The 20,667-nt window shown below is 34.7% G+C and overlaps 1 protein-coding gene across 9 annotated transcripts in view; it reads left to right on the top strand.

The window, feature by feature from the left end:
* Trc (Serine/threonine-protein kinase tricornered) overlaps positions 1-20,321 on the top strand; it is a 131,616-nt gene extending 111,295 nt beyond the window's left edge. For all 9 annotated transcript variants that reach the window (XM_083046773.1, XM_083046769.1, XM_083046774.1 and 6 more), the window contains 9 exons: positions 9,482-9,558; positions 11,691-11,924; positions 12,611-12,818; positions 12,909-13,026; positions 13,337-13,476; positions 13,570-13,770; positions 14,060-14,212; positions 14,309-14,467; positions 14,570-20,321. In XM_083046773.1, the coding sequence (XP_082902899.1) occupies positions 9,482-9,558; positions 11,691-11,924; positions 12,611-12,818; positions 12,909-13,026; positions 13,337-13,476; positions 13,570-13,770; positions 14,060-14,212; positions 14,309-14,467; positions 14,570-14,685 (1,406 nt within the window). In that variant the 3' untranslated portion in view covers positions 14,686-20,321. The remainder of the gene's footprint in view (positions 1-9,481; positions 9,559-11,690; positions 11,925-12,610; positions 12,819-12,908; positions 13,027-13,336; positions 13,477-13,569; positions 13,771-14,059; positions 14,213-14,308; positions 14,468-14,569) is intronic.
* Positions 20,322-20,667: the final 346 nt, after the last annotated feature.

Below are 20,667 nucleotides of genomic sequence, written 5' to 3'. Positions count from 1 at the left end.
GCTAGTAGTGCCATTTACAATATGATAGACAAATGACCGTGGTAATGGTAGACAGAAAGCATTGTGTGTGAACAACGCGTAACTTAATAAGAATCCCATAAATACACTTCGATAATTATCTTTTTTTTTTTCTTGTTTCATGATAATTTATATTTAATGAAAAGTGTTTATCGTGTAATTATAAAAATATAGGTTGAATAAATAATATAATCTCTTAATGTTACATGAGATGAATATCTATTTATCTTAGGTAATTTTCTTACTTCTTATATTGATCGAGATTTCTATGTGATCAATTTATTTTTGAACGAATGTAATATATGCTTTATAATTTCGACAAATTTTAGATATATCTTGCAATTTATAAAAAAATCGATTTGTTTTATGAAAGAAAAATTGATTTTTTCTTTTAATAAGCGTTCATGTAAAAATTTATCGAAAATGAAGTTTCCCAATTATTTTGATGATTGCACGGAAGGAGCGTTAATTTCGTTAATCGAGATCTCCGATTACCTCGCGAATCATTTTCCATCGTAATCGTATGGTTCCCACGGTAGTTTTTATCGTGTCGGCGTTTCGCGACGAAAGGTCTTATAGAGAGGACGGCAGGACTAAGATAGAGTCATAGAAAAAAAAAAAAAAGAAATTAGAAAAAAGCGCGCGACACGCATCAATGCTCCTCGTCTATCCCATGCTCTTTCCCTTTTTTCCGTTTCCTCTTTTTCTTCTCCCCGTATTATCCATTGTTCCTCGAGCCGTTACATCGCGTCGCACTCTTCCGCGTGCTCGGCTCTCGCTAAAGATTCGCGTTCGTACACTCGGCAAATTAAACTTCAACTCAGCCCGAAGTACTTCCCGCTAGCGTGAGACGCTCGCGAGCCCCCTGCACTCAATTTACTCGCGTAATAACCAAAGTTTCTCTGTTACCGAAGAATTCGGCGTTTCTCGAAGCAGATCTGATGAGATACAATCCGCGGCACTAATTCCAGATAATACTGATAACGAGAGAAACGTAACGTTACACGTCATTAAAATATCGGCGATATGATAATATGCTGTCGACCGCATCGAATCTACAAATTACTATCTTGAATATATTATTTTAATTACAATTCTAACAAAATAATTCTATTTTATTTTAGAAAGAATAAATTATTAGTAAATTAATTTTAAAAAAATATATAGGTATATATAAAATAAAATTCAGAAAGAAAAATGAAATAATAAAATAATAAAATTAATTTAACAATGATTTATATTATTATATAAATGGAAGTCATATATAACGAAATTATTTTTCATAAATTTAATGTAGACTAAAATGTCAGTTGTTTTATGAACAAAATTATTTTTCATAAAATGTTTGGATTAATTAAATACATTGTATTAATATATATTATATAAATCTGAATATAAAGAAATTAACTTCGATTTTATGCTAGAAACATAAAAATTAATGCTGTATCTATAGCGTTCTATAGAACACGGAAATGTTTGCTATTTTTACGCTCGCAGCTCTATGACTTCTTCGGATTGATTGCGACATACTTATTCTCGATATAATTTGATAGAGTTCCTGGGGGGTATATTCATCGGGCCAACGGGTCACTCTTGATGAACCCGTGTGATCTATTTTTACATCTATTGATCGACGAGACTGTTATTCGAAAAACGACATTGATTGGACGAAAGCAATCTTTGGTTGAAAGAAGAAAATATGCGAATTATTTTCATTATCTAAAATAATCTAACAGACATTACAATTGTAATTTTATTCATATGATAGCAATTGCTGCAACTTCAATGGAATAGCATGAAATAACATTTGACAGCTTTCCAATGGAGCTGCACAAACGCGTTCTGATTGCAGGAATTTTATAGCAAAGGAAAAGACAAATTATATCATATTGTAATTATATATTATTTTAATTATATATTTTTTTTCTTGTATTTATTCGGCATACAGATGTTCTACGTCTAATTAATGGCAGATAATATAGATAAATTAAAAAGTTTTTTTTATTTTATTAACGTACAGTAATTAATTAGATTTCTTTTGTACTCTCTACTGCTTTCCTTTGCAGAGTAGTTACTGCGGAACTTAACACTAGCTCGATCGTGTCTTATGTAACGGATGTCGCGCAGAGAAGCCCTGCTCCGGTATTAACCAATAGAGAGAAAGCTAGTACTTTTGTGTGTGTATATGTATGTATACGATGGCGATTTCTATCGGCCTTGGTGTTATTTGCTCGATAATCGTATTACAACATGTCCGAACAAACCGCGTTACATCAGCGACACGAAAATATTCCGCTTGAGTGCGTTTATAGAAAATTGTTAAAACACAAACGATATAACGAAATCTTAAATGGCCAATTAATAATCCAAGAATGCTACCACTTATTCGTTTATGTGTATTGACTTTTGTGCGGTATTGAAGTTCTATTGTCATAGAACCGTCATTATTCCCCGCTCTTTAGTACGAGTTTTCGTTTCCTCTCTTTTCAAAAATATATCCATTTATGCGGTATAATTATTTCTTTTTTCAATTTCTTTTTTTCTACCTCGTTTAGAAGATATTCTTTTAATCGTTTATTTCCTTCTTAATATTGAATGTTGATATTTTTTAAATATATCTTATTTTTCTTAATATAAGAATATACCAAGCTCAGTTATTTTTTATCGTAACTTATTTGTTCTCTGTTTATGTGTGCCTCTTATCTTCCGATTTTCTTGAATGTCGCTGTTTGCTGAAAATATAGGCGAGAGACGAGCGAAGGATCTCCGTGATCCTGCTCCTCTCGCACCAAGTCTCGAGATTTGTCCGACCGATCCGGCAAGAAATGCAGTGACCGTTATTTACGGTTATCCTCGCTCCGAGCAAGTAGGTTGATCGTGTGTATAACGCGTACACGCGATATACTGCACGCGCTTCGCGAATGATGTGGGATCGGCTCATCTTTTTGCACCGTAAAATCGATTTTCCGTATCTTCCTCCCTCTCATCCCTCCCTTCTCTCTTTCTGTCGCGAAAAAGAACCGTGTGAAATCACGATCGCGTGAGAATCGTCACGTTGCACGATGAATCGCCGATTGCGGATGAAATCTAGATCGAAACTTACCCTTAAGCAAATTCGAAGACGAAAATTGTCCGATTGTAAATGAAATTGAGTAGGATGTATGACATTTGGTAAATTGATATGGAATTATTAAGAGAGTACAAAAGAGATACACTTGAGAGACACAGATAGATTTTACATCTTTTTCACGATCGTTTGTATAAAGTAAAGAATATTATTCTTACGAATAATAGATTAGGTACTTCATATGTTGGATTCCATAAAGGAACTATTGTACGTTGAATTCAATACGAAGTGATTTTAAACATTTTCGGAGCACTTTTGTTCGACTTGAATCTTTTTAGCTTTCAAAGTTTAAAGAATGACACTTAAGACCAGTGTTCCGAAACTCTTTTATATTTATTCCGAGTAAGAGCGTTTATCCGCATGTGCATTCAATTTTATTTGACGATTCAATTTACAAAGATGATAAACTTTGACATTTTTCCTCGTACACACTCCCCTTTTTCTCTCCCTGGAACTTGTCTGATTCTTATCGCGACTTCCTAATGATGTCTCTAATGATGTACGCAATAAACGGAGCAAGTGGATGTGCGACTTCTGGAACCCGTGGCTTTGTAATCCGTAATATAATCAGGGTGGGTCGTAATAGATTGTTGCGTGCCAAACGAATCGGCAAATGTCACGGTGGGGAGTTTCAGCCCGAAAATTGCGAGATGGAAACAGCGAAATTTCACCGGTGCATTACGAAACACACCGGTGTCAGAGGTGTTATGCCACACGAATCTGCGAAATTGCGCGGAATCGAGGAAATTGAAGACCTAAACGGAGAGAAGGGGATAAAGTCATTTTACCGTCGCGAAATGAAATCTCATAAACCCTCGCGCGATTTGTCGACGCTACAAAATATTGTTTAATCGACGAGCGCGGTTTAAACACGTGTTTCGAAACAACAGCCACCTCGTAACCTTTTGTAAAGGAAAACCCGCCACTATATCGGACGGAGTGTTATTTTCTGAGTGCACAGCTGTGCGGACAGCTTTAATCGCGCGCGCTGACGTCGACATTTCGCGACACGGCGATTATTTGCATGTGAGTTCGATAAAAAATAATCCCCCCTGCATGCGTAAATACGTCGGCGACGTGCGGACTGTGTCTGTTGCCATTATTTAATAAGCATCAAGGCTGAACGTTGCGGCGTAAATGTGCGGCATTGTTGCGTTCAGTCAAATGTTGTTGTCCCTGTGATTCACCCACGCTTCGCTGCCGTTTAAGGACTGGAGACTTGCTTTACGGTTCCTACGTTCTACTTTGGAAACATACATGTACATACACACATGTTTCTTTCTCTCGAAACGCGACCTGCTGCTTCCTTGAAATTACTGTGACGTGACGCCTCGGTTTATTCCGTTTCGATAACGGAGCTCTCCGTCACATCCTGCTAAAAAATTCGCACATTCTGCATGTATCTGTATTATATTTAGCATTCAGCATACAAAGAGTCTTTGCGAAGAGAGAGAAGAAAATCTTATCTATAAAATATAGATTTGAATATATCAGATTATATTATATGTATCAGAAGTTATATTATATTTTTGAAATAAATTATTTTATATCATTATTGCTTCTATAATAATAATAAAGAGAAAAATATAGACTGTGCGAATCTTTATTATACAAATAATATTTTTTAATATCTTAAATTCAGTCCTTTTTGACAGAAAAATGAAAGACAACTTTTTCATTTTAATAAAATTTCTGCAGGCTCTTAATTTATCTTTTAAGTAATTTTATAATCAGGCTTTTCAGCGTACTTTCGTCGCGAAAAAATGAAATTAATCGAATTCGTCGTATAAAATTGAAATCTGTGAGGAGGCATTCGGTGTACCCTTGATACTGTTTATAAAAACTTGTACGTCATTCACGCTCACTGACTCATGACGGATTAGAAATGAGTAAGCGTATACTATAGTTTATAATGTCGTGCACGCGTGCCTTTATAACTTGCTTTTATCGCCATTTGATAACATTTATTCCTGCTTCGCTGTTAAATATTTTTATGTAGATCATCCGACATTTGATTTTTAATAATAATCCGTCAACATATTTGTAGAGTTTTAATCGAGATTTTAATAGAATAAATAATTCCGCAATAATTTATATAGTAGGCAAGATGATCGCGCAATCATGATTAATTCTCGATATATATACGTTGGTATATGAACACGATGTGTACACGATCCACATACGATACACATGTGTGCTTCACCGAGTTTGTTTACACGTTCTAAAACTCGATGTTACTCGCGTGGCGCCAATTAATAAATACATATTTATCCCATCACTTAAAACGAGTTACGCCCACGTGCGACAGACGCAAGGAGCCTTATTCCTTGAAACGTTTACAAAATTAGGAACCTGTTGACAGCAGATTCACAAATCTTTCACAGGAACTCATTTACGAGCAAAAATGAAAGAGTGTTAGGATAATCTTAACTCAATCGAACACACCATTTGCAGCATATGTATTAAAAAAAAAAAAATTATTATTGACTAGTCTTAGAATCAATAACAATAGACGATGGACAAATGAAGGATAAGATCATAATCTAAATTACATACAAATTTAGATATGTATATAATATTACTAAACTTGATTTTTGTTGCATATATTTTTACATCTCATATTTAATATATATCTAATCTCAAAAAAAAAAAGATATCGAGAGAAGATATATAACAACGTTTAATAAAAATTAAAACATAAATGAATTAAGCATTTTCAATTTGAGTTTGACTGTCACACGGATGTGTCTTTTGAATTAATCATTTTCATATGAATAGACTCATACTTTCGCATTTGTCGATACGTTAAAGTGTCTGCGGTTCGGAACCGGAGCAATCAATATTCGCTGTGGATAGTAGAAGGACAAATGTCATACGTCCACGTATACGATATTAATCAGTCTACCTGCAGAGAAACGTTCTATCTGACAATGAGTATATAGTGTATATATTATACACATATCTTTTAAGACTACGGTTGGTCGTTTTAGATAGATTTTTGGTATAGAAGGCCAGAAATGGGACGCGTCGAATTAATGGAGAAGGCAAACAAGCGTCTGCTTTTAGTTAGCGAACGCATTGTTTCCCCGAGCACGTTAGCCACATATCACGAAACGATGATTAATACGATGTCCGAGATAATTAACGTCTAGTGTAGTTATATGATAGCAGGATATATTCCTGACACGAGCGCGTCTAATCAACGCTCATAAAATAAATCGCAAGGGGGAAATTTTCGTATCTCTCCACCACTTTGTCAGAGGTAGACCATCGAATCTTTCTCTGCTGCATTGCGGACGAAATTGCATATTAATGCCGGAATGTGGCAATTTCTATTAATTTCTCCGTACGTTGGTTGTATCTCGATATTTCAAAGATCTGTTTAAATTTTAAAATGCTTATTGAAAATATTACGGATAATTTCAAAACATTTTCTCGTTGATATACATTACGCGCATAATACAAATATTAATGATCGATCGATCATTAATATAATCATTATCTCGAGATATTACATCGCGTTTTAGTTGCTTCCGCAATATCGACTATATAATCTTCTCGTACATAGAATTATGTATACATTAATTGGCAATTATTTCAGGATAACGTTGTAGAATCAATACTGTTTGCTAAGTACTGCTGATCCTATTGAACTGAGAATATCGAAACAAATGGATATGTGGCAAATTAACGCAAATTAGTACTTTGTCATTAAACTGACAAAGTCTCTGTATGTTATAGTCATTAAAACAACTAAGTTTATGCGCAAAGCACACACAGAGTTTCTCTCGTTAAATTAAATAATGTAATTATATACATTATATATGTATATCATATTATAAACTTTTCCTTGTATGAATAGAAAAAGACTTTTAAATAATATGAATAGAAAAAGACTTTTAAATAATACGAAATAAATTTCTGTAAATGCGTCAAAGCATATTTATGGAAGCAAAAACATGAAATTCGACTAATAAAACGAAATCTCCTTGTATAACTCATTGTACTTGTATCTGCAACGTACATATATGTACGATAGTGCGTGTGATTGCGTAATAATGATTCATTCGATGACACCACGCGATGTCCTCGAAATAAGTGTCCCTCGCGAAGAACCATCGTTTGCGTTATGGTAAGCACACTTGGCATGTAATTACGAGATATGTCATTCTTTTAAACCGGACGAGAGATTTGTCGCTCCATCAATCCGCCTGATAAAGTAATGATGTTTCCGTTGTTGCTTCAAATATATCCAGCGAGGATACCTTATCCTTATATAGCTTCAAAGATTTCATGAGTGCAGTTCTATTGCAAATTTTTTATAAGTATAAATTTTATTAAGATTTCTAATAATTAATAATTACATTAAAAGATTATAAAAAAATATCACATATGTAATAGCTACATTATTAGTATAATATTACATCTTTTTTAATCATCTTTTTCATTCTAAAAACGACTGTTCTAAATATAACAAATTTTAATTATCTAAAACCACGAACTGCAAAACGAGTTAAGATAATAGCCCCGCAACACAATTACGAATTAACATCTGTTGTAAAGCTCTTCGTGGTTTGTATCATTAACTTGAAAATTTAATGTGGTCATAACTAGATTCGTGTATTATATAGCGCTATAAAATGCGCAAAAGATGGCAAATTTCTTTGGACCACGCGAAGGACTTGCTCTGTCAACCACTAACAAAAGTCGTAATTAGATCATTTTGAGCACCCGTGATGAGCCATTTAATTTTCAACTGCACTCAAGTGTCAAAGGAAAACAGGCTAGTGTAGAAACAATGTACGCGATATAACAAATTGAAACACAAGGAAACATATTCTATTGACTTTCTATCTTTATGCCAATGAAAAGGGATGTATTCATTCGAAACGCTCTCAATAGCAGATTTTTCAATGAAAGGGAAATTGAAAATACAAGAATATCTTGTTTATTTTCGTCAAATTATAATTAGTTATGAAAATATTTTTATACGTTAATTATGGTATAAATATTAAATGATAATTAATTATGATAAAAATATATAATTATTTAGATGTCACATACTTTGTGTAATGTAACTTTGTAATTTAAGATAAATGTTTTAAGATAAATATCAACGAGGTATTTATATGAAATGCAAGTTGATTTTTTTTTGTACAGTTAAGAATGGTCACATGTGAATCAATACTTTAATTCGTTCTAGATTCGTATTGATTCTTCACATAACTTCAAAATTAAAAAAGTATTAATATATAGTCTTTCATAAAAAGCTGTCCGACAGTTACTTGACAGTATTCCGAATACATCAGCTGATTCTGTCATACCGAACGCTGTCACGAGTTTATCTTGTCATAGCGAAAATTAGCATTCGCAGAGGAGTGGGATTTGTTAAAACCCCTCCAAATAATAGATTATATGATGTTTTTACATTTTTCCACATATTGGCCTTCAAATACAAACGCGCCTAACGTCAAAGCCTATGATCGCCTCAGGACAATTTGCTCATTAGACACGTTATTCATAATGTTCCGTCATCTTTTGCGGGTATATAACGCTTCACCGATTTTTCTTTTTTCTAAAAAAGCAGTAATATTCGTACGTAGTTACTATGTGGTATAAAATAAATCTCTCGTCTAAAGCTTACTTTTTCAAGTGTGAACATCGAAGATGAATATGGATTGTCTTAGCTGCGTCCATCGTCAATTTTCGTATAATGGTAACGATTGCAATTTTTAATTTTGTTGAGTTTTTCTGGATATTCGGATCCAGAATTTATATAAGAAAATTAATCAATTATAAGAGCTACAATAAATCTATATCCAAGAATAATTAAAATTTTTTATAATAATTTACGTCTAATATTTACAAGTTCAAAATGAGATAATAAATTCGCTTTTTCTCGGAAAACTTTAAATATAAAATTTTTAATGTATCATACAATTAAAATAAGTCATGTTTATATCATTGGAAGGCATATAAAAAATTTAAAACATGAATCATAAATTCGTAAAATAAATGTCTAATTTCATGAATTAAAGTTATATTTCTTTCTATCTTCTTTATATAAATATAAAAAGAGAAGATATGAAATAGTTTGAATACAATTATTTTGACAGTACCATTACATAATTGTACGAAAATAACTGACATTATCTGGCTCGATATGTCATAACGAGTTGTCAGATTATTTATCAATGAAGATGTTCACTCTTATCGCCATCGAGCGATATTTTTTATTGGCAAAGTACGTAAGAGATTGCGTTAAGATTCGCGTCAGGAGACGTTAATTCTTGAAATTGATAACTAGTAGCAATCTTCTTTCCTTGCCTGTTTCAGGGGTGCTGGAGATGGCGGCCACCGAGAGCACGATTCGATTTAGTGGCCACACGTTGGACAAGGCGACCAAGGCCAAGGTGAGTTGGAATTTGGTTCCAATTTAATTATTTCATTAAGATAGCGATCGTTCTGCTCTATATATCATCAATCCATTTCGTGACAGATGATTCAATATATATATATATATATATATATATATATATATATATATATATATACAGAGTGTTCTTTAATTAATTTTGAAAATATTTTTCTGTAGAGATAATTTGGAAAAATAAGATATTTGATATTTAATAACTCTTGATAATTATGAGTCAGTTATTTTTTGGAGATTAAACGAAAAATGTAACTTTATTATCTGTCATTAGTCATTATTATTATCCGAAAGTATTCTTTCTTCACTTTTATTTTGTGTCTAAAGAATACTTCATTTTTACAGTAAATAATACTGTGAACATATCTGTATCTTTTAAAAAGGAGAAATCGACGTAAATCGATTGACCTATCTTACTCTGATTTTCAAGTTTTGGCACACAAACAAGTATATATAATTTAATATAGAGAGACGCTTTAATAAATTGGTATATTGTCTACTATTTTCTTGCTATTTAATAAAGCTTTCATATCTTAATGTAGATATCTAATTTGAGGTCATGTGTCGCGTTAAAAGGTAGTAGTTAAAAGGATTATTGCAGTGTGTATAACTGATAATTTAATATTCGAGCTTTCAATCATCACTACTCTGCGAAGAACCTTGAGAGTATCCAGGTACGCGCGCGCGTTTATATAAGCAAGAGAAATGTAGGTCAACATCGGGACAATTCAATCGTATGTAAAAGCAATACCGACGAATTGTGTTACTAATTAATGGTCGCTATTTCAACAAGATAAATATTGCAATGCTCTATATATTCGCTAAATTTAACCCATCATTCACTCAGGATTATAGTTAATAATATGATGAAAATTCACGATTCACTATTTAGTATATTATTATAAATAAAATTATGAATAATATATACAATAAAAAAGATAATGATATACAATATTCATGATGCTATTTTATACTTTGTAAAATATGCATTTAAAGACATTCTGCTTAATAATGTTTTAACTAATTTCTAGATGCATAATGTTTCTACAGAAAAATATATATTGTAATAGTTAATAAACGCTTTTTTAAAATTAATTAGAAAAAAATCGAAACGTATATATTGATTGAGAGTTAATGTTTGTGATGAATCATACCTATGTCTACTGAATTGCGACATTTTCCACTTTAATCTGAAATACTTCGCAGTTAATGACTACCTACGTTTTTCTGAGAAAAATTACCAAAAATTGGCCAACTCTTCCCGTTATTACTCAACAACGATTGCTCAACATTTGTTAATTGTTGCCGAAGACACATGATAACTTCGTTGATAGTAAGCACACTCATCATTGCAGAAAATAATTTCTTATCGTGTATCAGTGTATCTGCGCGGATTTTTAAACGATACAAAGATGAGAATTGCACAAGTTTCCGGAGAACCGGAAAAAGTTAGAAAATTAAAAACACTCGAGGAAATTGCAAAAAAACTTCGAGTTTGCCGCTCCATTGATACGGAAATCAAATAATGAGTCATTTAATAATTAACAATCATAAAAGATTCCGTATATTGCAAACATTATTATAAATATTATTTTCAAAGTAATAATAAGAAATATCATAAAATATTTATATTTTTTGTATATCTGCCATTTCATCATTTTATTTAGTTTTCGTTCGCTCTTTTTGAAACATGAATTTCAATTTGAATTATAATATCAGATATTTACATTAGGAATAAAGGAAGCTAGAAATTTAATTAAAGTAAAATTCAATTATTATTTTAATTTGGAAAAAGCTCAAGAGTGAGAGACACTCTGAAAAATTTGAGAATTTTTGTAAGAAGTTTTATCCTTCGCGGCGGGGCAATTCTGACAAAAAAGTAACATTGGCACCGAAGTGTCTCGTAACGGTGAATGCAAACTTGATCTCGGAAGGCGTAATAATCTCGCCAGCTGTGAGACAGTCGCGCGTGGAAGTGATTTTTATTGTACACGAGATAAAACGTTATCGATCGCGTTCTCGTGACGAGGAGGAGGAGGAGAATGATGACGATATCATGCGGGTTCGATGCAGTAATAATATAATTAATTGGAGCGTTGCGTACACGTTTTGCAGGTAACATTGGAGAACTATTATAGCAATCTGATAGCGCAGCACATCGAACGGAAGCAGAGGCTGGCGAAGCTCGAGGAGTCCCTCAAGGATGAGGGCCTCTCGGAGCAGCAGAAGCAGGAAAAGAGGCTCCAGCATGCCCAGAAGGAGACCGAGTTCCTCCGGCTCAAGCGATCCAGACTCGGTGTCGAGGATTTTGAGCCTCTCAAAGTCATCGGCAGGGGTGCCTTTGGCGAGGTAAGGAAGGATCGATGTTGCATAACGCTATGATGCTAACGAGCGAGCGAAAGTTTGGTGTTAGTTTAATTGCTAAATTTGGTGCGGTTTGAGATATATGAGCAATTTCAAAGCGAATTTCTTGCGCGATAAAATGAGAACGTAATCTAAGAGATTTGTTTTTATCATCATCACAGTGCACAGTTTTAAGTAATTAAAAAAAATAAGGAGAAGAAAGAGTTTGATTTTAATTCGAGAGATTATTTTCCAAGTATAAATTCTAATTTTATATGTACGTCTCTTGCATGTTATAACAGTTTTGCGATATTTATTGATGCTTCTTGATTTAAATGGCATTTTAAATAATATATATTTATCATATGTGCGATACACATAAATTACTCGCAGTTTACATGGCAATTTGAGCGCATTAGAGATGAAGATTGAGCTCTTCGCTTGTAGTTACAACAATTACAATAATAACGGAAATACGAAAGGCTCTCACAAGCGGTGATCACGTCCACGAGAGAGCGAAATTATCTCATTATTTCTCAAGAAAAGTAGTACTTCTCTTCGCTTCGCGAAGCAAGTGGAATCCCTTTCGCACAAAGATCTGAAATTAGACTAGAGAATGCTTTTAATCGTTCGCGACAGGAACCTTGTCGGCATTTTCACTTTGAAACGCCCTCTTTTGTTGAAATGAACAGGTGAGACTCGTGCAAAAGAAGGACACCGGACACGTGTACGCGATGAAGATTCTCCGGAAGGCGGATATGCTGGAGAAGGAGCAAGTCGCGCATGTCAGAGCGGAGAGGGATGTTCTCGTGGAAGCGGATCATCAGTGGGTCGTAAAAATGTACTACAGTTTCCAGGATCCTATAAATCTCTATCTGATAATGGAGTTTTTGCCCGGCGGTAAGTCATCATCATCATTGTACCTGGACGGTGAAAGCATAGATATTATCCTTGAGCGTTCACGGATATTTAAACCGAGATGAATTATAGGTGATATGATGACGCTGCTCATGAAGAAGGATACGCTTTCCGAGGAGTGCACACAATTTTATATTTCCGAAACGGCGTTAGCGATCGATTCCATACACAAATTAGGTTTTATTCATAGGTACGTCCGTCAAAATTATGCTGCAATTATTTATCGAGAAAATAATTTCATACAATTAAATATAATTGCGTATGAATCGTCGATTTAAATCTTTCGAAACTATTTTGCAAGTATAATTGTCATAAATTTTTTAATTTCACGTTTATTATTCTTCAACATTTATTTAATTAATAATTTAATATTAAAGAGCGCTACAAAATTTCGAATTATACTTAAGTCTCTGTAAGCATGTATAACTTTCGCGTGAATTAAAAACAAAAATAATTGTTATATTAATTTAATTATACTTCAATTTAATTATATTTTACAGAGACATCAAGCCAGACAACCTGTTGCTGGACGCACGGGGCCACATAAAACTCTCTGATTTTGGGCTGTGCACGGGTCTGAAGAAATCGCACAGAACCGATTTCTACCGGGACCTGAGTCAAGCGAAACCTTCCGATTTCAGTAAGTTGCATCATTTGCTCGCGTCAAAGAGAGATATTTGCGATCATCGATGATGATGACTTAACTAATACCTCGCCTGTGTTTCTCGCGCAGTGACATCATGCGGGAGTGGAAGCGGCGGCGCGATGGACAGCAAAAGAAGAGCTGAGAGCTGGAAGAGAAACAGGAGAGCGCTGGCTTATAGTACGGTCGGCACTCCAGACTATATCGCGCCAGAAGTATTCCTACAAACAGGTTATGGCCCGGCTTGCGACTGTTGGTCCCTGGGAGTTATTATGTACGAGATGCTTATAGGTACGATACCCCTTTAATATTTTTCGTTTTTAATGCGTTTTGGATTAGTGAATTATCGAGAAAAATAATCGGCGTGACTCTTTTAATCTATCTATATTTATTAGTACGTTAAAACTTTTTCATTAAATCATATATTAGTATGGAAATATTACACATTACGCTGCATATAAATTTAAATTATATTATAATGATCACAAGATAATTGTAAGATAATTGTGATAAAAGCAGATGAACGTTGAAAAATTAACCTGTAGCTCGATTGAAATCGATAACAACGCGATTATTTCAGGCTATCCACCGTTCTGTAGCGAAAATCCACAGGAGACGTATAGAAAAGTAATGAACTGGCGAGAAACGCTGGTATTCCCGCCGGAAGTTCCCATTAGCGAAGAGGCTAAAGACACCATTATCAGATTTTGCTGCGAGGCCGACAGAAGATTAGGTAAATCGTCGGGTTTTCTCACCTCGAAATTATTAAAAATTCTCCCATGGCGATAGATGTTGAAACTAATCTTTTTATTGTGATTTTTCACCACAGGGGCGCAACGAGGTATCGAGGAGCTCAAATTGGCACCCTTCTTCCGCGGTGTCGATTGGGAGCACATCAGGGAAAGACCGGCCGCCATACCGGTCGAGGTGCGATCCATCGACGACACGTCCAACTTCGACGAGTTTCCAGACGTGAAACTGGAGATACGTACGTACCTTCTTTCCCTCCCGTAATATCATCGTCGCATTCGATACTTTTAGAGAATGACACACTTTTTTAATCGTGCCCTTCAATTTTATCTCGTTACAGCGTCCGCGCCGATGCCACAGGACGGCGAGGTAATATACAAGGACTGGGTATTCATTAATTATACTTTCAAGCGCTTCGAGGGTCTAACGCAACGGGGCACACCGACCAAGAAATAGCAACCCCTCACTTCCTGCTCGATCATCAGCTCCGCCGTCGCCAATCAACAGCCGGCTGATGTGATCGAAATTCCGGCCTTGGTACATCATCCTCATCCGCCGCCGTCGACGTCAACAACGTCGCGCACGGCGGATGGCTGACCTGACTCGCTCTCGGGTTCGCGATTCGCGAGTCATTTTTATTGTATATACGTGATAAGCACGGGTTGTGTCACGAACGAGCGCGACGTTATTACGAATATCGACGATCGAACGACGATGAACAGCTCGGTCAGCCTGGCAGAGAGATGAACGAATGAATACGGGAGAGTATTGTGATAACGATGCACAATACACACAAATATCGCACGTCTTATGCGTCGATAACAGTGCGGCGCGTGATAAGGCGACGTAAACGAAGTCTTTCGTTGTATAACTTACGGTGATTTTCACAGAAATACCCGTCGAGGATCATTATTCCTCACTTTTATCGTGCCGCGGAGAAGGCGTTTTGTGCAAAGTGTAGCATAATAAGCTCTCTGTGGTAATGGTATTAAACGAAAACGGTCAGAGGGAGCCTCGGTCCCGTAGTTTCCTACACAATTCACTTCTTATTTATCTATGCGACGTGCATCGGAACAGAATTTTATTGGGAGAAATGTATACTCGTTCAAAGTAACGTCTGGCTAAGCTCTCGAACCAAGCTCTCTTTTTCTCTCCTCTCTCTCTCTCTCTTTCTCTCTTTCTCTCTCTCTGTTTGAACGTTGTATTTATAATTAACTTTCTGTGATATATGAAGTTGTTGAAAATCTCTGCTACTTTCGGACCTTCTTGTCTGTTAGCGGATACTACGCTTTTATTGATGTTGTATATATGTGAGCAATTATATTTTGATTTATCTTGAAAATTTAAGAGTTGTTGCGATATAAGTTGCGGTGAAATTTTATATTATATATATTTTTTCGCGCTACTTTTGAGAGCTTTGGAAACCAAGGGGATTAAGCGGTACGACACGCGCAAAGTTTTTCATCTAAAAATGATTCTAATATGTTTTACACGTTTTATCATTACGTAATTTTAACATTGTAATAGTATTCTTCGGGTACCGGGTCTCTCTCTCTCTCTCTCTCTCTCTCTCTCTCTCTCTCTCTCTCTCTCTCTCTCTCTTTCTCTCTCCTTTTCTCTATCTCTTTTTCTTGTAAGGCAATAATAAACATTTTTAACCGTGTTTTGAATACACGATAAAGGATGCTAGGCTTTAAAAAAGATACCGTAAAAAGGCGTAAGAAAGGAGAAAGAAAAATACACTTGTAAGATTTTCAGGGCTCCTTCGTTGCCTTATTAAGGTTCCTAACAGACAGCCCAATAAACCCATACGTTTAAACGTGAAAGAGATGAGCCAGACAAGCCACTTTTCCGAAATGAAAAATGATGAGGAAACGGAATCGCAGTGTGTTGCGACGATATGTAGAAAAATCGCGGACACACATACATACACATACATACACAAATCGACACAACCATGTGTTTTAACACTCTGTGGAACCGGATATCTTTCCTTTTGATTGCACTGTGAACAATTTTACGATTTACATTTCGTAGTTTTGCTGACACAGCCAGGGCACCTTGGTAATAAAATAGCGTAATAACGTTAAAGACTAGATAACACTTTTAAGATAACAAACATACATATACAAAAGTACCTAGACACTAAAAAAAAAAAAAAGGAGATGCACGTGCGCGCGCTCGAAACGCAATTATATTGTGGATAATATAGTACACATGTATAAAAACTCTCGATCCTCTTTCCTTGCGTAACGTTCCGGCGTGTTTCTACTTAATAATCACGCTGTGCTGTACATTCGACGAAGAGATTAGTTTCGTATGACTCTACTCCACCTGCGTATACATATATATATCTTTAACGCCGTTTATAGAGCGAAGTCTTCAAATAGTCTAATAATAAAGCAGAGAGCGCCTAGATTACGTTATACTACCAGTTAAGCCAGTGATTTAAACGAAAAGAAAAAAAAGGAACAGAAAATTATTCACAAAGAAAGCTAGTAAAAAAAAAAAGAAAAGTAAGAACTATTTTCTGCTAATTATGCTAGGAGTTAAATCGACGACGAGTGTAACGTAAGTGGGGAAAGTTAGAGAGTTACGGAATATCTTTATAGTCTCTCCTTGTTGCCGTTGAGTACAGATGCTCTGACGTCCATGCTACCAAGTAAAAAGAGAAAAAAAAACGAAGAAGTGATGACGCAATTTATTTATTTAAAGAGAAAGTCTAAATAAATAATACAACAATAGCCACGAGATGCCTTTGACGCAACAAGTTTCGGGTGCCCTGGAACACAGTGCATATATATGTATAGAGGATATTCCAAAACTACCGAATATCCTTTTAAGAACAGTTTGCTTCCAATTTACGGGTGATTTTTTTCCTTAACGAAAATATGAAATACAATTCCCGAGTAAAGTTATTTAAAAAAGAACTTTTCACAAACTTTGTAGAATTGAAAGATAGAATTAATCAAACTGCATTTTTTATTTAATTTCAAGAAGTTTAATAGAAATTTGAAGCTTGGTTACAAAGATATATGATGAATAAAATTGGAAACTTGTAAAAAAAACGAATCTCTTTTGATATTTTCGTTAAGGAAAAATCGTTTCCAATTGTTGACTAGAATCTGTTATTAAAAGGACATTCGCTTTGGAAACCCTATACATGTATGTATAAGTATATATATATGTAAAAAAAATATATATACATAGATATCCTTTAGCAAAGAGAGAAAAGTGTGTAATAATACGCGCTAAATTTAGGTATTAAATTAGATGTGCGCTGATTCAAAGTCAAGATGGGTGTAGATTTTTTTCGAAGACGAGAGAAAAAACGAATATATTATGATATAGCGGGTGGTGACGAGATGTATGTACGCACGTATCGAGCTACTACACATTCAATGTAATTCTGAGGATACGCGAGAGAGAAATCTCCAAGTAGACTTAACGATATTGATTATCGATGTACACTGTAAATATATTAACGAGGCAACTCTAAATGTTATTAAGGCAAGCAAGGCAGTTTTGAGCTCCGGTGTTTAATTGGTTACCGTTGTACTGCCATCCTCGACTTTTTATTGTCGTATATCGCGTATGATGAATTATATTACGGGTGTGTTAAACGTACGGTATATCATCCAATTTAACGTTTTTGCTCGTGTTTATGCTAGTGTTCTTATATCATTGTACGCGACTACTGATTAGTTGTTAATTTACGGTTAATTTAAATGAAAGAAACCGCGATAGATCTCTCCTAGCTAATTCTTACTAATTAGACGTTAAGTCACTCTTTCCTCGACAAAGAGCCTCTTTCTTTCTATTTCTCTTTCTCTTTTTCTTTCTTTTTTTTCCTTTCCTTTTGTCAAATAGGGATCGCTTTCTAGACGACTTTCGATGATTCGATTACGTCCGGAGCTTTCGCTTCTCACATTCGCCTCCTCTTTTTATCTCTCTCTTTCTCTCGATGTATCTGTCAATTTTTTCAAGTCCGATTATGCGATTCCTTTCTGTCGCGATACATAGGATTCTGGATCATGTAATATCATGCATACACGATTAATCACACGTACACGTACGTATATCGATCGCGTGTGGCAAGGTGGAACAATCATTTCTTCGCGTTTTCGAATATCGCTGTCGTTCTTCCGAATATTCAATCGATACACTTTATACCTGGATGAGTAATGTCTGAAAATCATAAGTGCTAAGATCCACCGATTGAAATCTGATTCGCTTTCGGTGCTTGATAATTATTTTTGAAGATGTTTTTATCAAGATATATCGAAGTATGCAAAAATTCACACAAAGATGACCAACTTCCTATTAAAAATTAAAAATAAAATTAATATTAAAAAAATTATATTGCATATTCGATACTAAAGTCACTTTTCGAACGAGCTGTTTATCATTTATTGCTCATCCAGGGTCAAAGGGGATCATAGCGCGTGATGACGATCTCCCAATCTCGCCTCACATGCGAAATAACGATTTGCGCAAAGTATTCTTGGATAAACATTTTGTAATATTTATCATTTTACAACGGAAGATCGTATAAAGGAGACGTAACAAAAATTTAGAAGAATTAAGACAGACTTTTCCATTTAATTTATTAATAAATATGTTATAGTGTCTAAATTACAAAGAACTATATAGAAATCATAAATAAAAATATATTGTAAATTTCTCTTGAGATATTCGAAAAAACACAAAGATTCAAAAGATATCTAAAAATGATGTTTGAACATCTTTTTCAGAATTTTATCTTGTTTCTTTGTATCGTCTTATTCTTATATTTTTAATGTCTCAATCCCGCTTTATACACTGATGCGCAAACCGTTGAATCGCACACTTGAGTCACTCAAGACATCCCGATGTGCATTAACCGAGAAATCGCAAATATAATACTAGCGTTTTCGCTTGAACATAACGGAAGCAGATGCGTGTGTTACGATATGCGAATATCAAACGAATTCCTTATTGGGGGATACGAGAGTGTTATCTGTCACTGTAACTGCACTAATGTTTCGTAGCAGCGCGGCTTAATTCATTTCGTTTTCACCACGTTCGTTTTGTACAGTGATTTAGCTGAATTTTATATAAGCCAGATTTAGGATAGCGTTATTATATATATATATATTAAGTAGAAATTCTTCACGATTAATCCCATTCACAAGCGTTAGCGATAACAAACTTCTTATTGTTAGACATGGCCAGTCTTTCGCGCGTCATTAGTCTACGGTGACTAGATAACATGGTACAAACGAGTGCAATGATGTTGCGATGTTTATTTTATTCCTAAGTAGGCGATCTTAATATCAAAGAAGTGTCAGAATCGAATACAGTTTCTGGAAAATGTTTCGGGAGCCCCGTATATGCCTTGTGGAAATATATCTGATTTATAAAAACACAATTAATCTAGAGAAATATTTAAGCTCTACCTATCCTTTATAATGTAGAAAGCAAATACCATTTGCCAAAACATTGCTAGACATTCTTTAAAAAAAAAAGAAAAAAAAAGACGGAAAAATATACATAGATTAGAATATTGCTAATAGCTAAATCTAAGAGTTGTTTGCGCTATAAATTAGACCAAAAAAAATACTATCACATTATTTTCACTACGAAAAACTTTAGGGAGTCCGAAGTATAAGCTTAGGAGTTTCGGATGTAAGAACGATGAAGGCGATCATTGCATCATTGCATCATTGCACTCGATTGTACGGGGGTGACAGAGTTTTTCGTCGAGTAAATTTGTACAACGTGGTATCCGGCCGTTCCGTTGTTTGTGGCTTGCCGTGGAAACGTTCGCGCTTATTTTCAAAACGGCTATACGTAAAAAAAGAAAAAAGAATCGTCGCAATTGTTTTCGAGGATGAAAGGGGTGAATTATACTACACACGCGGACACGCGGCGGACGAGGTAAACCGAGTGCGGATATTTTATAGTAGGCTTGTGATTAAATCGAGGAATTATTGTCGAACGGTCCGAGATAAAATAAAAAAAACGATGTATAAAGAGAAAAAAAATATTGCTTTCCACACGCAGAATATACTATTGTAATTATGTCGTTAATAAATTGTTTTTTATTTTAACTCCCTCGCAAGAGAGCGTTTGTGCGTCTTCCCTATGATATGATCCCGATTACGACGATAGCTAGAATTTTTTTTTAATTGAAATTCCAATTCGAGGAGATGATGCCCACCCAGAAGATAATTTGCGGAGCGTAATTTAGTTTGATAGTTGAGCACGATAACTATGAAACTCTCTATGAATGACATTTACCGCAAATTGAAGGGAATAGGTTTATAACTCGAATAATGAAGAAGAGGATATACGTATTTTCTAGTCCTAAATCGAAATTTCAATTAATTTCATAGAACGATTCAATTGAAACATAATTGAAACATTAAATAAAAATGAAATAGAATTTAAAATTAT

This window comes from Prenolepis imparis, unplaced genomic scaffold (genome assembly GCF_030444845.1).
Source record: "Prenolepis imparis isolate NDT839.2.m4 unplaced genomic scaffold, iyPreImpa1.0 SCAF_9, whole genome shotgun sequence".
In the NCBI taxonomy this organism is placed as follows: Eukaryota; Metazoa; Arthropoda; class Insecta; order Hymenoptera; family Formicidae; genus Prenolepis; species Prenolepis imparis.
Note: the sequence above shows the minus strand (reverse complement) of the source record. Positions and strands in the feature narration are given on the sequence as shown.